The following is a 17,322-nucleotide window of genomic DNA, read 5'->3' as shown; positions in this document are numbered from 1 at the left end:
CGCGTGGGTAAATGGAGGACAATTGCTGGTGTAGTCCACTCCACACAATAGGCTGTTTTGGGCAATGTACTCCGTACTAGCAAACAAACCAGCTGTTGGACTTGCGCCAATGAAGCGACCAAGTAATTTTCCGTGCAGCAATGCACACTTCTCCAGCAAGAAGTCCATCAGTTGAGCTCATGAGAGCCGTTCATCCTGCCATGGCATCGTATTGTATTATCGGTTAATAAAGTGGATGCCATATCTGACTCCCCATAGTTCCCCTAACCATGGCCCTCATCGCCATCTTCGTAGTTGTAACTCTCGTCATTCGTTTGGGATGCACTTTTGCCTTTGTCTCCGTCTTTTTTGCTGCTGTCATCTTGCGTGTTTATCCCCTCCTCTCCTAGGACTTTCGCCGCACCCATGAACAGACTCCCTACGTAACCGCCCAGGAATCTAAGGTCGCTTGCTTGGGCGCTTGTCATGCGCATGAGATTCTGCGTATCGGCGAGGTTGGCGTTAAGCTGAGCTAGCTGCGCGTGGAGGTGCGAATATTGCCTCATCTTCGCCGGAGAGAGGGTCGACTGTCCATTGTTTGGGTTCATTTTCAGAAGATTCTCCGTAGGAGGCTCTGGTTATCCTTCTTAAGGAGTCTGGGGGTATATATGGCTGGTGATCGTTCTGTTTTTGGTCGTGGCTCCTGGGGTTGATGATGGAGTGTTGTCGAAATAATAATAAACAGAAGATAGTTAACTAGTTACGCGCCAAGACTTTAACTTTGTTCTTGAAGCTTTTCGACTTCGAACTTCAGCGCAACCAAAAGGGAAACACGGAATTCTATACAGTGCTTCGTCTTGCACATTAATGGAAGCTACAGAGTTCATATGCGTGACCTGAGCCATTAGAAAGAATATCATGCTGTCGTCACAAGCTAAGAATAAAATACTGGCTGGTGCAGTTGCCATCATCACAGCTTCAGGTGCAGTATGGGGTGCAAGCTTGAAGATGAGCCAGGAAGAACAAGAGGTAAGTCAAACTCCCTATATTCATGCCCAATTGATATCACAGGCCACTAACATGACATTGATACGTTATATAGAAAGTCCGAAAGAGCCTTGATGCCACGCCGGAAGAGAAAATAAACAGTTTACTGCTCGCCAGGGAGAACTTGGTTGCGAAACGAGAGATGCTTGAAAAGCAGATCAAGGGAATTGAAGCAAGACAGGCAGAGAAAGCAGAGCTTGTACGGCAAAAAGAGCAATATCAGAAGCAGCAACAATCTACCCAAGGATACGGATACCAATCCCCAAATGACAAGCAGAGATGAAGAGACCCTCGGTATTAGGAAGCAAAACCAGGCTGCAATGGATCATCCTCACGCCACGGCTCTAGGAGCCACTCTTGCAAGTTGACTACCTGGCCACTCATATATTTTCGACTCCTTGTTGTTATAGATATATTAGTGGCATGACCTTGACGGAAGTACTCGAAAACCAAGGACAGGACAGAGAGCCATTATCTGGCCACATGTGGCCCTTTTGATCCTACGGATGAAACCACAATAGAACGCACACATGCTTGTCCCTTACTTATCCTTTTATACTCGCTTGGCAGGGGAAAGTCTCCAATTTATTGGCCTGAGAACATTCCAGATTATGAAGGATTGAAACATGCCGTGGAAATATTCTTAATGCTATGATGGAATGATCTACTATTTAGTGATCTATTCGCAAAGACCGATACTTCGCCCAGTTGTTTAAGTCGTACTATACTGATTTAAGATCTATTGGGGATGCTGGGAAACGAAACTGAGTCATACGATTTGAGAGCTCGACGATATATACTAACTAGACCTAACTATCTAAGGGTATTTGGGGTATTTCTCAGAACGCCGGCATTACAACAAGGTATAATGTTGTTTTCTATAGGATGTGAAAAACGAAATATAAGGGGGTGTCAAAAATAAATGCTCCAAATGCTCCAGGCTTACGATGATGGCCAAAACCGAATCCAATATGCTCAACCAAAAAGTCCCGAATATGATATAGGAAATTCGTGTATATCATTCATGTGAAATATAAAAAGATCAGTGGTGAGGTAGACATCCATGTCACTCATCTTCAAGGACCCCTCGGGCTAGGATGGCCAGACTCGACTCGTACCTTGCTGGACTGTGGTCCAACAGCATACCAGAGCCAAACTTGACTTCCCGAAACCTCTTTTCCACGTCTCGGATGTATTTTAGCTGAACCCGGGTGGCGGGCCGGCCAAGGCGAGGATAGCCATCCCCAGCAACCATATCTCCAGAGAAAGCATCTCGCTGGAGTACTCGCATTGTTTCAACAACGAAAACTTCGCCCGGAGGTAACAGTTTTGTAGCTGTAAGACCTTCTCGCAGGGATTTGAGGGTATTCCACGCCCATGAATCTTCGCCTAGACCATCACCGGCATGTATCGAAGAAGGGTTATCCATATTTAGTTTGTTAGCAATGCTGCGCGTGATTGCATCCCACACCCTGGCTTTAACCTGAGACTTAGCGTCGGCAACATCGCGCTTAAAAGACAGGGCTACGCTGTGGAAATCATGCAATACACCCAGTGAAAGGGTAGGGACCACATCATGCCCATTAACAATTGTTGTGATCAATCCACGGGTGGCGAGACGGAGTGGTGGACTCATCACGGCAGGTGGGCCGTATGCGTATACATGGACAGGTCGACCGGGAGGTAATGAAAACTGGCCCATTGGCTGATGAGTGCCCTGAGTGGCTTCGTTGGCAGTGGCGGGAAGTAGTCCAGTAAAGCCCTGCTGTGATGATGATGTGACAAAGGATGGACCAGGCAGGTCGGGATGCTGGGGCTGTGACATAAGCGTTGCGAGTAGGGCGGCTACTCCACCTCCAAGGGAGTGGCCGCAAAAAATAACACCATAATCTGGAAACTCCTCAAGGGCCGATTTAAGTGTAGCCATGACTTTGCCTCCGCCGCCTTCTAGAAGACGTCTTGCAGAGGCTAGCATGCCTTTATGGACCTGATAAGTTCTCCCAAGCCAAATCATATCGTCATAGTCGCAGGTCATATCGGTAAGGATATCTTCGAAGCCCCAGGTACCTCTCAGTGTTAAGACAGCAGCTTTAGATTCGTGATCTATGGATAAATAATGGACTAAAGGGAACCCCTCGGAATTAATACCTGCAGCATTCGTGCCGCCAGCCGTGTCAACGAACGACGAAAGCAGAATGGTTGATGCTGGTAGCCCTGTGTAGTCTGAAAATGAATTATGCTCATGGTGATCGACTGGGTCCTCATAACGCAACTGAGTAGTGGCATTAGAAATGCCCATTATCCTTAAAAAATTTGACCCGTATGATGCAGATGAAAAGCGAGAGAAACGACGTATATTTCGTACTAGGTTGTTGGACGGGTAAAGCCCAGGGACATATCCGGTACGTGAGAGAGATGAGAGAGCAGAATTGTCGTCATACGCACTCTTCCCGGTTCGAGGTGCTAGCAAGAGCGAGGTTTCGGATCCTGTGGCAATAGAGTAGAGGCTAGGAACAGCTGATTTAGACGAGTTGCGCCGAGACATCATCGGGGTACCGGGGCGGCTGGTGAAGTTGAGGAAAAGAGACATGTCTTTCTCCGACCTAGCCTTTGACAAGGAGGAGTTGCTGCGGATATGCTCTCTGGGAAAAGACGGAGAGCTAGGCTGTGTCTCTGGAGATCGTATGGAGTAAGGATCTGTGTGAGTGAAAGAATCTGGGCCTTTCTCGCGAAGTAAGTAGCGGCTGGATGCTAACTGATTTCCGGAATTAGCCTCGTTGGAGCTGGCTTCGCGTTCAACCTTTCTTGGAGTAGATTTCTCTTTTTTGGGAGAGAGTGGCCGTATTCTATTTGTGGAATCTGACATCACGGCCTTATTTTTTACGGCAGAGGTATTGCTCTTTTCCCTTTCTTTGCTGGAACTTAGCACCTTTTTCAGGCCGCTTTTGTGTCTGCTCCTGGTTTCGTGAAAGGGGCTAACAGAGGGGTTACCCTGCGCTGCAGTTGAAGCTCCCTTTGATAACCTCTTTGCTAAGTTGTTCCCGGGCTTTTCCTCTACGTTAGCCTTCGCCTTGCTGGTTATGCGTGCAAAAGACCTAGTCCCAACAGTTCTTGGAGTCTCGGAGCCACTTGTATCTGACGCAGAAGTCCGCCGACGTCGATGAGTGCGTTTTGGCCGCATCCGGGGGCTGGTCTCAATACTGGCCGACTGTGTAAATCTCGCATCGTCATTGGAGGTATTCTCTCTAAAACCTGTTTGAGACCAACCATATTGTGCGTCCGGTGTAGTAACTTGGGAAGGCATCCGCAACTCTGAGTCATGGAAAGAGTTTGACACTGTCTTAAAAACAACTGTATGTTTCGGGAGAGATTCTCCTATTAGTTCTGAACCAACAATTGCGTTATTGTATTCTGGCTGCACCCTTTCTTCAATCTTTGTAGTTCCAGGCGGGGGAGAAATGTTGACACGGCCTGAGTCAAAAACGTCTACCGTTATTGTCCTAGCGGTGACTGTATCGACCTTTATGGTTGCATGACAACCTCGCGGTAGCTGCTCCGCAATATAACGACGAATCTCATCATCTCCAAGGTCATGTTCGCAATCTGCATGAAGAGATACGTGGGGAACAAGATGACTGAAAGACCGGCTTCCTCGCTCAAGGGTATCTAGGCTCTCATTTCCGCTTGTATCAGGTATAAGGAAAGAGGATGGCCGCAAGGACGAAGAATCACCTTCGTCCATGTCTTCGCCAAACGCCGTTTGGTGAGTCCCAACAACATCGGCTCTTAGCCCATTATCGAGGATGACAACGTCCCATATGGTTTCCTCGTTCCCGTTCTGCCGGGTTTCCTTGTCCGTCTGTCTACGGCCCCATCGCTGCAACAAAACAAACCCTATAGAGCCAACGAGTAGATCTCCAACACCAACCGTCTCTCCAAGCGGAATGACCTCAGGATTACGAAATTCACGTCGAATGAGGGTAATGATCGAGGCGATTGCTCTGGATGATTCGGTAGACCCAAGGATGGCATCTAGCGTCGAAAGAAGCGTCTGAGAAAATGATGTCACAGAGGAGAGTGTAACTGTCGAAAGATGGAAGCCGGCAGAGGCGAAGAATGAAGCAGACGTAATGGTGGTGTGCAGAGTTGCCAGCTACAATCAAACATTAGCTATCCCAAGCACGTATATAGATACATATAGAGGAGGAAAGGCTCACACTACGCTCCAAGAGTGACTCTGCCTCCGATCTTCCATGCTCGTCGCTGCTCCGAGAGACTACATCTCGGCCAGCCCGTATAAGGATACCTTCTACCACAGCTCTGCTTAGCTCTAAGCCGGTGAGAGTTGTTGCTCTGGCGCTATTTATTACAAAACCCCCAAGATACGTCCACAGCCGCAGCGAGAGTGAGGTCGACTGCGTCACCAAGCTGACCAGGGACGCAACAGGGGACGGTAAAAGCGTGCTGCTGGACGGACGACCACCCTGAGGCTTCTTCCACTTGGTCACCGATGTCGCTGATGCCTTGTCAGGGTGGTCATGCCCAGGCATGGCTCAGAGAGAGAGTACGTGCGCTAAACGATGTCGATAACCGATATCAACAGATCGATCCATTGATCCGTCCGCCGCGGGGTCGTGCCAACGCAGAAACTGGGGTATCTGTCGGTATATAAAACAGCCGCCATGCAGCATCCGCTCAGCAAGATATCATCACGACCGACAGTGTTCCAGCTGGGGTTGTTCGTTCGATGTCATCCGCAGCGCTGAATGTGACAGGCGCAAAAAAGGAAGAAAAAGGCTAAAAAAAAAAAGATAAGGCAAAAAAAAGGAGACGAGATCGCATTTCCCCTTTAGGCAACTCGAGTAACATGTGATCACAGCTGATGATTATGTAATAAAACTTCACACGTCACATGATCAAGCCGAAGGCGCTCCTTCCTCACATTTCATTTTTACATAATCATATTAGGTAAGAACTCTGTCTGAATGCATTACATAATTTGAATTTAACTGAAAGGGGAAAAAAGCAACGTCCGAAGTTTGCAGAAACGTCCATCCACGACTTCGCCAGCAGCAGCACCAGCAGCACCAGCAGCAACAACAAGAATAATAACTACGGAGTACAGCACAGCCCCAGGGAGAGAGCGGCATTTGCGAAGCCACTAGTACTTAAGGAATACAGGGTGCGGGTTGTGAGGACAGCAGAGCACGGCGTGGAGGAAATAATAATGCTTGTGGCCTGCAGGAACGGAAAACAGCTAACATGTGAGCTGTCGCCTGTCTGCTCCGCAAGGACGCTTCTTCCCGCCAGGCAAGAAAGTCGAGTTACGATGTAACCCCACAGAGGGTTCCCCTAGCCTGCAGCCTGCCCTGGTTCTCGAGCCGGCCCGGTCTTGGGTTAATACGAGGTTAACTGGTTGCTCGTGTCAGTTCGACAAATCTGGGCAAAAAAGCCACATTTGCCCAGCCAGCCATTCAAGTCGCGTCCTGGGTGTCATGGAGTCAGAGGGGGCGCCGAGTTGACGATTCTTCAGGGAGATTTCTTGCGTTCGGAAAAACCAACTATTCGATAAGGAGCCTGTAGTGCTCACTGGCTCGTCAGAAGACCCCGTCATCTGCAGGGACTATCCTTACCGAATCAGCGGGCTTTGAGCAACAGTCAAGCTGCTTTTCCATTGGCATCCCTCGCTCCTGGCGGGTGATGTACAGAGTATGGGAGCAGAGAGTAATAATAATATACTTAGGGGGCCGCTGCTAGCAGTCGTGCGAAAGGCGATGCCGCGCATCACGCAGAATGCTGGCGAACCATCGTTCTTCCTCGGCTTGGGGCTCCTGGTTCTGGAAGCAAGCGGTGTCGATTATTTTCCTGGAGCGGTTTCCCGGGATGCTTCAACGGCATTTCCCCCCCGTCACTCCAGAGAAAAAATCATATTCTATTTTCCGCCTGTGAGCATCGTTTCTTCGGCAGGGCCAGCTGGTCGAGGTGCAAGACGAGTTCGATTTCAGGGTCTCGTTCCCTTGCTTCGTGAGCTGTTCAACCCTTTTTAGTTTACCCAAACCCATCACGGATGTGCGGGCTTTTTTTTTTTTTTTTCTTCTGTTTTCCTGGGTTATGGGTTGATGTTCCCATTCCCCCGAGACTGACAAAAGAGTTAGTCAACAATTAAGTACGTGCACATCGGATGCCATCCTCCTGCCTGGACCAAGCAGGGTCGCATTCACTTTTATTCCGTACAAAGGGTTGCAGAAGATAGATATCATATACTCAGCAGCCAAAAATTAATGTTTATGATCCGTTTGCCCACTTGAGGCTTTCTGGACCAGAGGATCAGATACCCTTGCAAGGGAAGCCTTGGGGGTGAACCGTCTCGCCTAACTCCAAACTCTTCGCCTATATCTCCACCTCGTAGCAATTAAAATACTAGCGGACGGATACTCTCCTCCCCTCTTCACCGGTTGGAAGGTTCTGCGAAGGTTGAAGATCGCCAAGTCGCCGCTTGCTGGTTGTACTTGACCTTGATCCATTCCTTCCGACATTCCAGATTTCTTCGATTTCTTCGATTTATTCTCTCTTTCTTTGTTTGCCATCCTTCGTTGTTCTGGAACTCCCAGCGCCATGATATCCTGTTGATATGGCACCCAAGTATGGCCTGCGCTCATCCCGCAATCAGCCATGTAACTCGTCTCCGTCTTCGAATCCCGATAAATGGCTCTCCTGGAAGAAGCTGTTCTTTGGGAGCAGGAAAAAGGCCCTGTCGTTTGAATCGATCGTTAACGGCTGCACTTGTTCGGTCAGTGTCACATATTTTATTCTGGACGGAACAAATATCTAACATTCAATATATTTAGCCCTGTGGATTGGTCGATTTTATGAATTATCTCCTTTATGTTGAACGCGCTGCCGAAAATCTTCAATTCTACCTATGGTACCAGGACTACATCCAGCGCTTCGCTGCCCTCTCTGAATCGCAGTGGGCATTGTCACCGCCGTGGACGGAAGAGCAACGGAAGAGAGTGATCAGGCTTAACAATCAATCGAAAGAGAGAGCAAAGCGTGCCCCTTCTGTTACTGGTGCTTTTGTACCCGCTCCCGCCTTTCCACCTGTTGGAGAAACTGAGCTGGATGATTTGACACCTTTTGCAACCCGCCCAAGCAGCTCTCACGTCGACCTTGAAACCAGCAGTATTACCCGCGGAGACTGGTTTGACTGGGATGGGGGATCGAAAGCAGCGGAATGCCAGGAGTCTATTGACGAATCAAGCGCCTTCGACGGTATCAACCCTCTTGAGCCATGTATGACTGCCAGTTCTATCAATTACCTATTGTGCCAACCAACCATTGCTAACAAGTTACAATTTTCAGTTACTATTCAACCACATCGCAAGGAAATCAACCGAATCATATCCACCTACATCTTAGATAATGCACCCCGACAGCTGAATCTCACGTCAATAGAGCGCATAATAGTAATGCAAGCTCTATCCGCCACCACCCATCCATCCGCCTTTGCCGGCGTAGTCCAAGAAGTCGAATGGAATCTACGCCAACAATCTCACCCGCAATTCCTCCGATGGTCTCTAAATAACAGCAATAGCAGCCGGCTACTGTGTGCTCGTGTATTTAGCATGCTAATCATCGCCTGCGGGCTCGCCTTAGCCATTGTTTTGGTATTCAGTAAAGTCCATCGCGGCTGGAGGATGTTTTCTGCCCTGCTTCTATTTCCTGGTATCGCATCATTGATTGCTGCGATGGAAGGAACCTGCATGGTATGTGGTTTTCCAACTCCATACAGCTATCCTCAATGCTTACTCCGTCCATTTTTAGTTATTCCTTTGTTTTTACAAGCGTCAACTACACCCCTGGGAGATATACGGCGCAACAAATGAACTTCCAAAGAACTCCTGTCGACTTGATCGGAGCGCATTTGATGCTTTCGGGTCAACGAATTCCTACGATAACGAACCTTGGAGGCAGAAGAACAAGAAAAGAGGCTTCTTCAGCAAAGTTTTAGATCCACCAGTGCGAATTCAAGATCCAACCCTTTGCCAGCTTCAGACCATGACCATCATCCGCTCAACGACACTCGGAACCGCGATTACCGGTGTGCTCGTTGGCATTTTCATGACTTTACCAAATGGGAACTATTTCTAGTCGTGAAAGTTTGCCACCCTACTATTGACTAGTACTGCAGTGCAAGGTCCACTTCTGGCTTACGCTATGTCGACTCATTTTTTTACGACTCTTCTTGGGCGCCACAACCTATATCTACTTTTACCTTCCTCTTCTACCTTACTCCGCCATTATCATTTCCGGCTTAACTATAATCGGGGTGTGGGCATTTTGAGCCATGTTTATAGACGTCATACGAAAATCTGCGGGATGGGGGCTTCTTTTTTTCTTCTTTTAGGGTATGTATGCTAGGAGTTATGGCGCATCGGATTGGGACGACTACTTTTTCCACACATATACCACACATATACCACGGGGCACAGGGTCATTTGACCGGTTTGATACTCTGATGGCGATCAGATACCATGGGGTTGACTTGTATCAATATCCAGCAGAACATAACACTTTTCACGTCCATTCTACGAGTTTGGCCAGGGTAAAAAACACAAGCAGCGCTTTCTGCCATTCTCAGTTGATAATATAGATAACTAAATATAATTCCATGAATGAGAACAAGCTATGTACATATAGAACTGAATCATACGACCTGACTTCAGTAAAGCGCTGGGAACCCAAATCGAAAAGGGGGTGTGCATATATCCAATTTATCCAAAATAGGCTTAGCGTCTTCGCGACGCGCCCAGGCTTAAGTTACTTAGTTGATGTGGGAGAATTTATTTTGTCACGGCGAACGGATTCAATGTCAACAAGAGCCTAACGGCGACAGCAACTGGCTTTTGTGGGACGATGCCAGACACCCTAGCGCCTCCGAGAAGACGGCAAAGGGCTGCAGAGTCCGATTCTGATGACGATGAAGCGTCCAGCGAGGGCCGAGATGGGACCCCGTTCTCGCATGCATCTAACGGCAGCAAACGCGTTAGACTAAGTACTGGAAGAAATGACCGTGAGAGCGAAGCAAGTGAGGAATCTTCGTCTGAGGAAGATGACAGTGATGAGGACCGTAAGGATGAGACGCTGGTAACAAGAGCTTTGAGAGACACCTCTGAAAATGCGGCATCTTCGAGTAATGGGCATCATGGAGGTTCCCGTAACCCGGGCATGGGAAATGCTGTAGGGAAAGGCCTCGAGCACCTCCCTGGGTCGATTGTGAGAGTAAAATTAACGAATTTCGTGACTTATACCTCTGCCGAATGTCATCCGGGACCGAGACTAAACATGGTGATTGGACCTAATGGAACTGGAAAAAGTACCTTCGTTTGCGCCATATGCCTTGGACTCGGATGGGGGCCATCGGTGAGCATATGCGAACTTAGTACTCTGGTTTATATGTGAGCCTATTCACTGACATTGTGTTCTTTTTTACCGTAGTATCTTGGTCGAGCTAAAGACGTAGCTGAATTCGTGAAACATGGTGCCGACGAAGCTACCATTGAGATTGAGCTTAAAGCCAGAGCAGATATGGATCAAAACCCGATAATTTGCAGAACGATTAAGCGTGAAGGAAATAAAAGCACATTCTCGATAAATGGGAAGCCTGTTAGGCAAAATGTTGTGTTATCGCTTGCAAAGTCGTTCTCAATCCAAATTGACAATCTTTGTCAATTTCTTCCTCAGGATAAAGTGAGCGAATTCGCTGCCTTATCCCCCATTGATCTGTTGCATTCTACCCAACGAGCAGCCGCCGGGCCTGAAATGGTGAAATGGCATGATGGCCTGAAAGAATTACGGTCAGGGCAAAAAGAGATCTTGGAAGAGAGTAAGGGCCAGAGAGAACATTTGGCCAACCTGGAAAAGCGCCAACAAATGCAACGCGAGGATGTGGAACGAATGAAACAACGAGAGGAAATTAAAAAGCGGCTGAAATTCCTGGAAATGTCAAGACCTCTGCCTCGGTTTAACTCATGCAAGAAAGAAACCAGTGAAGTATTGGAACAGAAACAGAGGCTATTGCGGGAACAACAAGAGCTGGAAAGGAAACTGGAACCGGCACTGAGAGCTGTCAACTCGAAACGGGCCTATTATTCTAAAATAGAAGCTGTGCTCAAACAGAAGAGAGTCCTTTCGCAAAGAGGAGAAGAGGCTGCAACCGCCATCTCGGAGAAACTGGTCAAGATTGATGACAAGATAAAGGATCTGAGCAATCAGATCGAGGCAGAAAAGCAAAACGGTGGTAGGCAGGTGGAGGAATGCAAGAGAGTCCAACAAAGTATCAACAGGCTCCAGCGTCAAATGGAAGAAGAGGCCGTTGATTTTGATGGCGCTGCATATAGCGAGAAAATAGTGAGTTCAACGTACCCCTCCTCGATCAATATCTCCATGGTCCTAATCGTCCCCAGCGTGACTGTGTCCGGCGTATACGTGAAGTCGAAGAAAAGGCGAGAGAAATCCAAGCTAGAAAGTCAGACACCGTGCGCAAGGTGGAGACCCATAAGAGGAAGATTGCCAATGCTGAGCAGCGATTGATTGATTTGAAGTCTCAATCTGGCCAGCAAGAGGAGAAGTTGAAACGGCTCTCCGACCATTCATTCAAAGCCTGGGAATGGATAAAGCAGAATCAAGACAAGTTTGACAAGCGTGTGTATGGGCCTCCAATTGTGGAGTTCTCTGTCAAAGACCCAAGGTATGCCAGTGCTGCCGAGTCTCTTCTACAAAGAAATGACTTTATTGCTTTTACAACACAATCCCGGGAGGATTTCAGAAAGCTACAGCGGTTTCTAAACCAGGAGCTGGGCCTACACGATATAAGTATAAAGACATGTACGGTGTCGCTGTCCAGCATGTCACCTCCGGTAACCGATGAAGATCTTCGCTCGCTGAGATTTGATGGCTGGGCAAAAGACTATCTAGACGGCCCGGAACCTGTTCTAGCGATGCTGTGTAGTGAGAATAGGTTCCATCAAACGGCTGTCACTTTAAGGGACATTTCAGATGAGGAATATCGGAAGCTGGAGAGAGGGACCATAACGACCTGGGTTGCTGGAAAGCAAGCTTATCAGGTCATCCGCCGTCATGAATATGGCCCAAGTGCAACAACCACCAGAGTAAGGCAATTATGGCCTGCTCGGATCTGGACTGACACTCTTGTCGATTCCTCTTCCACTGAACGAGACCTGATGAACTGCATTTCAGAATGGAAACAAGAGCTGAGCGAGATACTTGCTTCCGGTGAGGAAGAAAGGAGTACGCTGCAGCGACTAAAGGGTGAAAGAGACGCAGCTTCTGGTGAAAAGGACGAACTTGAAAGGGAAAAAGCAGAGAAACAATCAGCAATGGTGAACTATAACGCTCTCCCAACAAAGCTTGGTAAGTTGATTTGTTCCACGTCTTCAAGTTTATGTGCTACGACCCAATGCTGACACCACACTTAACTAGCCCAACAAAAAGAGAAACTGAAAGTATGCAATACTCGGGTAGAGGGTATTAGAGATCGAGTTGAAGCATTGCGAGACAAGCAAGATGAGCTTGCTGTCGAGAAAGCCGCAGTGGCTCTTGAGTACTCTGTGAGTCCCCTTATGGAATTATTGATTGATAGGAAAGTTGAGGAGCTAATAATAACATCTCGATAAGGCTGCGGTGGTATCTCTCGCCAAAACACTTGAGGAAGTGGCTCGTGTGGAAATCCTTGCAATCGAAGCCATGTCCGACGTGAGCACGTTAGAGGAAAGGAATGCTGAGTATACGGGTGAGCTCAGCGAGAAGACAGCAGCAGTCGAACAGGTGGTGCGAAAGCTAGATGAATTGCGAGATAAGCTCCGAACGTCAAAAGCAGAAGTCCGAGCCGTTGTTTCTCAGATGGGTTCGACCCCTGGACTGAGAGAAGTCAGCGAAGAGGTCAAGGACCACACCATCGAGCAGCTAGAAGCAGACATCGACTCTGAGAAGGCCAGGCTTGAGCTGACGCACGAAGGAAGCGGCAATGTCATTCAAGAGTTCGAGCAACGACAACTCCGCATCGACCAGTTGAAAGAACAGCTCAGCTTGTCAGAAGAGAGACTGGCTGCGATTGAACAGTCTATCAAGGAGATACGAAGCGAGTGGGAACCACGCCTGGATGCAATCGTGTCTAAGATCAGTGATGCATTCGCAGACAACTTTGCACGTATTGGATGCGCAGGACAGGTATCGGTTGATAAGAACGAAGGAGCCGGAAACGATGTTGGGCCCGGAAGCGATTTCGACCAGTGGTCCATCAAAATACAGGTCAAGTTCCGAGAACACGAAGAGCTATCCATTCTTGACTCGCATCGGCAATCTGGTGGTGAGCGAGCAGTCAGCACTATCTTCTACCTCATGGCGCTGCAGTCACTCTCTGCCTCGCCGTTCAGGGTAGTTGACGAGATCAACCAGGGCATGGACCCTCGGAATGAGCGTATGGTCCACGAGCGCATGGTTGATATTGCCTGTGGACAAGCCGATTCAGGCACCACTGGCGGACAGTACTTCCTGATTACGCCGAAGCTGCTTGGTGGACTGGTATACAAGCCCGGCATGACGGTGCTGTGTATTTTCAGCGGCGAGTTCATGCCCGAGGATTATACGCAGCTGGACTTTCAGCGGTGCGTGTTACGAATGAAGGAAGTCAAGGCTCAGCAGGGACTGTCAGAGAAGGCCCGAGGTAAGAGAGCGATGGTAGGGTGAAGAAGATTTAGCTATGTCTCGCTTTTTTTCTTTTCTTCTATTTTCCTGTTATCTGATTTGCATGTATGCGGTTCAACATTATTGGCGATGGGTGGTTACTTTGGATATCCATTTGACATAGATAGCACCTTGCATTATTACTTTTCTTTTTCAGAGTCTCGCGACTCTACTGCTTTTCAAGTCGCATGACATACTTATACGTAATAACTACTTGGATTGGCGGGTTAGTGTATTTAATCATGATGGTCGCTTCTGGAGCCGTGAAGTCTGCCTCGTCCCTGGCCCTTGAGCAGGCTGGTTGATCGCTCAACCCAGGCCGTAGCAGCAACACTGATTCCACCATCCCTACTCGTCTCCCGCTCTACGACACTGTAGACTTTCTCTCTACGCTTGTCAGCGTCAAGTTTCAATCCTTGATCCGCCAGCCGAGTGATTTGAGTTGTGGTGGCATCCTCCGTTTCAGACCGGAGATTAAAAGCCGTCTTGCATGCCTCGAGGCCTCCTATCACGCCCATGTTTCGCGTGCTAGGTATACGCATTAACGTTTTCTCTACCTGATAGCCTACGTCTTCGGCGATGCAGACCAGTTTTGCCGTTAGCGAGCCATAGGTAGACGAGGCCGAGGCTGGGTTCTGCTGGGCTTCAAGCTTTTTCTTTCGTAGGGCTTTCAAATCACCACTCTGCGGCTGATGTTCGTATCGGTCACTCTCCGCCTCTTCTTCTTCTTTTTCTTCGCCGTGTGCTGTGTTTGTTTTTGGATGTTTGGGAGGCGGATAGCGGTATCTGGCGCCTGATAGGGCGTGGGAACAGCATGGTATGGCTAGAAAGGGCAGTGGTTGGTAGGGGTCTGACAGGACTCCAAGCAGCGGAGTCCAAAGGGTGAGTTCATCTGCGTGGTTAGAGATGATGAATGTGCCACTCTTGAAGAGGCCGGATATAGTTGTTGTTGTTGTTGTTGAGTCGTCTGAATGGGCTGGGGCTAGTACATCTTGATAGGGCTGGGGCACACATATGCTTTCCTTTAACTGCTGCTGCACCCAGGGAGGGAAGATAGACCAGGTCTTGCGTGAGCGTGCATCGAACCCGAAGCCCCGGTACCCTTCAGCCAGAAGGATGTAGACCAGCACTCCATTACCGCATGCAATGTCAACGAATCCAGGAAAGTTGGTTCTCATGACAGGAGCATCTCGCTTCATCACGTCCGGCTGTTTGTCTACTTCTTCTTGGTCAGAGTAGTCAGAGGAGCAAGAAGGGATGTGATACATGACATTCCATAGCTCGATGAGGAATGCGGCGATGGAGAGGTCCTCGAATACATGTTTCGAGGGCTCGGTGACTTCCACCCAGTTCCTGACCAGGCTGGGGGCATACTTTGACTTTAGCCTGGTATATGTGTTCTGCACGGTGTGTTGGGGGATGAGGTTATCCTTGAACGGCCGTGGTTGCGAGCCACTTGGATGCGAGGTTGCGGCCGGGCCAGAGGCAAGACGGACGTGAATGGACAGGAGGTTGAGGAGGGTGCGGTGCAGACGGTTGGAGACGGTGGACGGTATGCCTGGTGTGAAGGGGAGGAAGTGTAGGGAGAGTGTGCCTTGGCCGGTGGAGGTGGAGTGGGAGTACAGGAGGGCAAATCCGCGGACGAGTGGATGGTAGAAGGGTATATCTTTCTCCTGGGCCGCGTGGGGGTAGTATACGGCCAGATGAGATGTTATATCTGCTTCTTTTGTGTTTTTGTATAGACGGCATGTCTGGTCATGGGGAGGATCGAGGTTTGGGTTTCTGGGTATCAGCCTCCTGACGACGACCCGGTCCAGGTCGAATCCAGGGAAATGAAGAGGCAGACGAGTGTCCTTTGCATGGCATACACTCTCAGCTTCTTTTTCTGATGCTGGGCCATGATGCTCGTGTTCTGTAGTGGCAGTGGCCAGCACTCCAGCACTGTCATGGAGGATGTCTGCCCTGAACAGGCTGGGGGATATCAGGTTCGGATTGGCCAGCAGGTGAGTTGAGACCGAGACAAAGACGGCCGGGCCGAAGCCGAGCTGCGACTGGCTGAGCGAGGGCGCCGTCAGCCAGCTGTCCAAGTAGTGGCCGTCCGAGTGGCCGTCCTCCCCTTTGGCGGCCAGAGGAGAGGGCTGCAGCGACAGCGCAAAGTCAGCCGGCGACGTCCGTTCGCCTGGCCGTTTATTAATTATTGATCACTTGTCAGCCGTGTCGATGACCTCAAAGGCAGGGCTAACCAGGACTCACCCGTCTTCTTCTTCTTCCTTTGAGCTGGCATAGCCCCCTTTTATTCGACAGACATAGACATGTAGATGTTATATCCCCCTGAAGGCTCTGGCATGTTTGTACGGAGTACTTGGTTATATCGTTAATAGTGTGCATTACGCAGGCCAAGAGCGCTCTCGTCTAACCGGGCGCCCAACCGCCAGCACAGCCAGCACAGCCTGTCCAACGCCGACCTGTCTCAAAAGACAAATCTTGATCACCATCGCGTTCCTTTACCATCCTCGTCGTTTGTTCTTTTGACTCGACAGTGAATCTATAGAATAATGTAATATTAAATACGGACGAGTAAGAGTAAGAGTACGGTAATAAAAAGAGAAAACAAACAGTACAGGGCGGTACTGTAATACAGGGGAAAAACAGTAACCTGAGACCAAAGTTACGGCCGTTACGGAACAATACAGCCCCATTCCGAGGTTAGTCAGCAGCTGTGACGTAAAATACGCCCGAACGCGGTGACGGTTTTTCCGTTTCCTGTTTTTTATCGTCACGTTTCCGCTCCTTTTCGCCTTTTCTCTGTCTCCATCGACTTTTCCTCCCTCTTTTTGGCGTCGCAAGCTCGAGATTTCCGGGTCAGCGACAGCGACAGCGACAGCGACGAGCAGCGGACAGACCGAAGACGAGACGACAGCGAAGAGCCAGCGAGGCATCGACATCGAGAGACATCGAGAGACAGAGACAGACATCGAGACAGACAGCGACAAAGAGCGCAGCAGAGACAGAAGAGCAGAGACAGAGACAGAAGAGAAGAGAGCCCGCCCAGTGTGCATCCTCTCGCGCCCGGCCAGCGAGCAGCCGCCCAGCCGCCGGCCGTCGACCCCTCGCTGCTGCTGCCCCGTACCGTCGCCGTCTCGCGCTGCGGTATTACGATGGGTCGCACCGTCGACCAGGAAGTCCACGCCGCGTTTGTCGAGTTTCGCGCCAAGGAAGACGACAAGGTGAAACTCGCCCCGTATTTTCATGTATTGCTGTTTGTTTGTGTGCGAAAGAGAGAGAGAGAGAGTTATATATAAAAACCAAAGAAGAAACAAGACTAAAAGCTGTCCGGGGATGCGGTTCCCCCTTGCGCCGCCTTGTAGTGTCTCTCCGTGCAGTGCATCTACTGCCAGCAGATCCGAGCGAAGAACACCAGCCGGCAGAAGCAGCATCTCCTCGAGTGCCCGGCCCTGCGTGGGCACAACAACCCGCACGCCCAGCCAGCGCCGCCGCCCCACGCACCAGCAGCAGCAGCAGCAACAACAA

The 17,322-nt window shown here is 49.4% G+C and overlaps 6 protein-coding genes across 6 annotated transcripts; 3 read left to right on the top strand and 3 right to left on the bottom strand.

Moving 5' to 3' along the window:
- Positions 1–263: 263 nt before the first annotated feature.
- TRV_05163 (uncharacterized protein) lies at positions 264–587 on the bottom strand (the record flags this gene model as incomplete). The annotated part of the gene is made up of 1 exon (XM_003020697.1): positions 264–587. The coding sequence occupies one exon, from the start codon at positions 585–587 to the stop codon at positions 264–266; it is 324 nt and encodes a 107-aa protein (XP_003020743.1).
- Positions 588–897: 310 nt separating this feature from the next.
- On the top strand, positions 898–1,309 carry TRV_05162 (uncharacterized protein; the record flags this gene model as incomplete). The annotated part of the gene is made up of 2 exons (XM_003020696.1): positions 898–1,008; positions 1,082–1,309. The coding sequence occupies 2 exons, from the start codon at positions 898–900 to the stop codon at positions 1,307–1,309; spliced, it is 339 nt and encodes a 112-aa protein (XP_003020742.1).
- Positions 1,310–2,092: 783 nt separating this feature from the next.
- On the bottom strand, positions 2,093–5,179 carry TRV_05161 (lipase, putative; the record flags this gene model as incomplete). Its single annotated transcript, XM_003020695.1, has 1 exon — positions 2,093–5,179. One exon carries the CDS (start codon positions 5,177–5,179, stop codon positions 2,093–2,095), a length of 3,087 nt encoding a protein of 1,028 aa, XP_003020741.1.
- Positions 5,180–7,895: 2,716 nt separating this feature from the next.
- Positions 7,896–9,177, top strand: TRV_05160 (uncharacterized protein; the record flags this gene model as incomplete). Its single annotated transcript, XM_003020694.1, has 2 exons — positions 7,896–8,792; positions 8,851–9,177. The coding sequence occupies 2 exons, from the start codon at positions 7,896–7,898 to the stop codon at positions 9,175–9,177; spliced, it is 1,224 nt and encodes a 407-aa protein (XP_003020740.1).
- A 765-nt stretch (positions 9,178–9,942) lies between these two features.
- TRV_05159 (uncharacterized protein) lies at positions 9,943–13,794 on the top strand (the record flags this gene model as incomplete). Its single annotated transcript, XM_003020693.1, has 5 exons — positions 9,943–10,449; positions 10,525–11,436; positions 11,493–12,459; positions 12,529–12,656; positions 12,724–13,794. 5 exons carry the CDS (start codon positions 9,943–9,945, stop codon positions 13,792–13,794), a joined length of 3,585 nt encoding a protein of 1,194 aa, XP_003020739.1.
- A 233-nt stretch (positions 13,795–14,027) lies between these two features.
- Positions 14,028–15,929, bottom strand: TRV_05158 (uncharacterized protein; the record flags this gene model as incomplete). The annotated part of the gene is made up of 1 exon (XM_003020692.1): positions 14,028–15,929. A coding segment is annotated over one exon (1,902 nt), but the record flags the coding sequence as incomplete, so codon positions are not given.
- Between the last annotated feature and the right edge of the window lie 1,393 nt (positions 15,930–17,322).

This window comes from Trichophyton verrucosum (assembly GCF_000151505.1).
Source record: "Trichophyton verrucosum HKI 0517 chromosome Unknown contig00391_1.f1.exp, whole genome shotgun sequence".
Taxonomy (NCBI): Eukaryota; Fungi; Ascomycota; class Eurotiomycetes; order Onygenales; family Arthrodermataceae; genus Trichophyton; species Trichophyton verrucosum.
This window is presented reverse-complemented; position numbering and strand designations above follow the sequence as displayed.